The sequence below is a fragment of the Galeopterus variegatus genome, unplaced genomic scaffold (assembly GCF_000696425.1).
Source record: "Galeopterus variegatus unplaced genomic scaffold, G_variegatus-3.0.2 Scaffold1933, whole genome shotgun sequence".
In the NCBI taxonomy this organism is placed as follows: Eukaryota; Metazoa; Chordata; class Mammalia; order Dermoptera; family Cynocephalidae; genus Galeopterus; species Galeopterus variegatus.
In genome coordinates, this window is record NW_007728044.1 from 188,172 (window position 1) to 188,713 (window position 542).

General features: G+C 33.8%; 1 protein-coding gene across 5 annotated transcripts in view; it reads right to left on the reverse strand.

The window, feature by feature from the left end:
• Nucleotides 1-542, reverse strand: part of NR1H4 (nuclear receptor subfamily 1, group H, member 4) — a 62,605-nt gene that overhangs the window by 19,486 nt on the left and 42,577 nt on the right. For all 5 annotated transcript variants that reach the window (XM_008579636.1, XM_008579635.1, XM_008579639.1 and 2 more), the window contains one exon: nt 220-318. In XM_008579636.1, the coding sequence (XP_008577858.1) occupies nt 220-318 (99 nt within the window). The remainder of the gene's footprint in view (nt 1-219; nt 319-542) is intronic.

A 542-nucleotide genomic window follows, 5' to 3' on the forward strand; every position in this document is an offset into this window, starting at 1 on the left:
CATTTCTCAGATCTTTGGAGACCAATTACTATTACCAAGGTAGATGTGAGATTTCTTACTCTTTAATTGTTAATGCTGCCACGTTTAAATGTATAACTTAAATTCTCAGCTCTAATTATTTCAAATTCACATATTTATGTACAAATTCCACCTCCAAGATAGTAAAAACTCCAGAAAATGTTAACTTTAAGCCCATGTATTTTCAGATATTATACGTACAATTTTATTTGTTATTTCCTGAGGTATCCTCTGTTTGTTATATGAATCCATAATATAATGTAGAAGATTCTGTTGATCTGGGGTGAGTTCAGTTTTCTCCTACACTGGCAAGAAAATAAAAGGCGTTAGGGAAGGTGGGTATAAGGTATTCTTCCTATATGTGCATATTCATCTGGAAAGAACTCTTAGCAGAATGAGCTCTAATATAGTGTGTAATTGCTTTCTCTGGGTCCTTGGACAAGCCATATCACATTTCACTAAATTTGTTCCGAGTTGCTCATTTTCCTGTCTGTAAAATAGGGACAACAAAATATTCCTTGCAC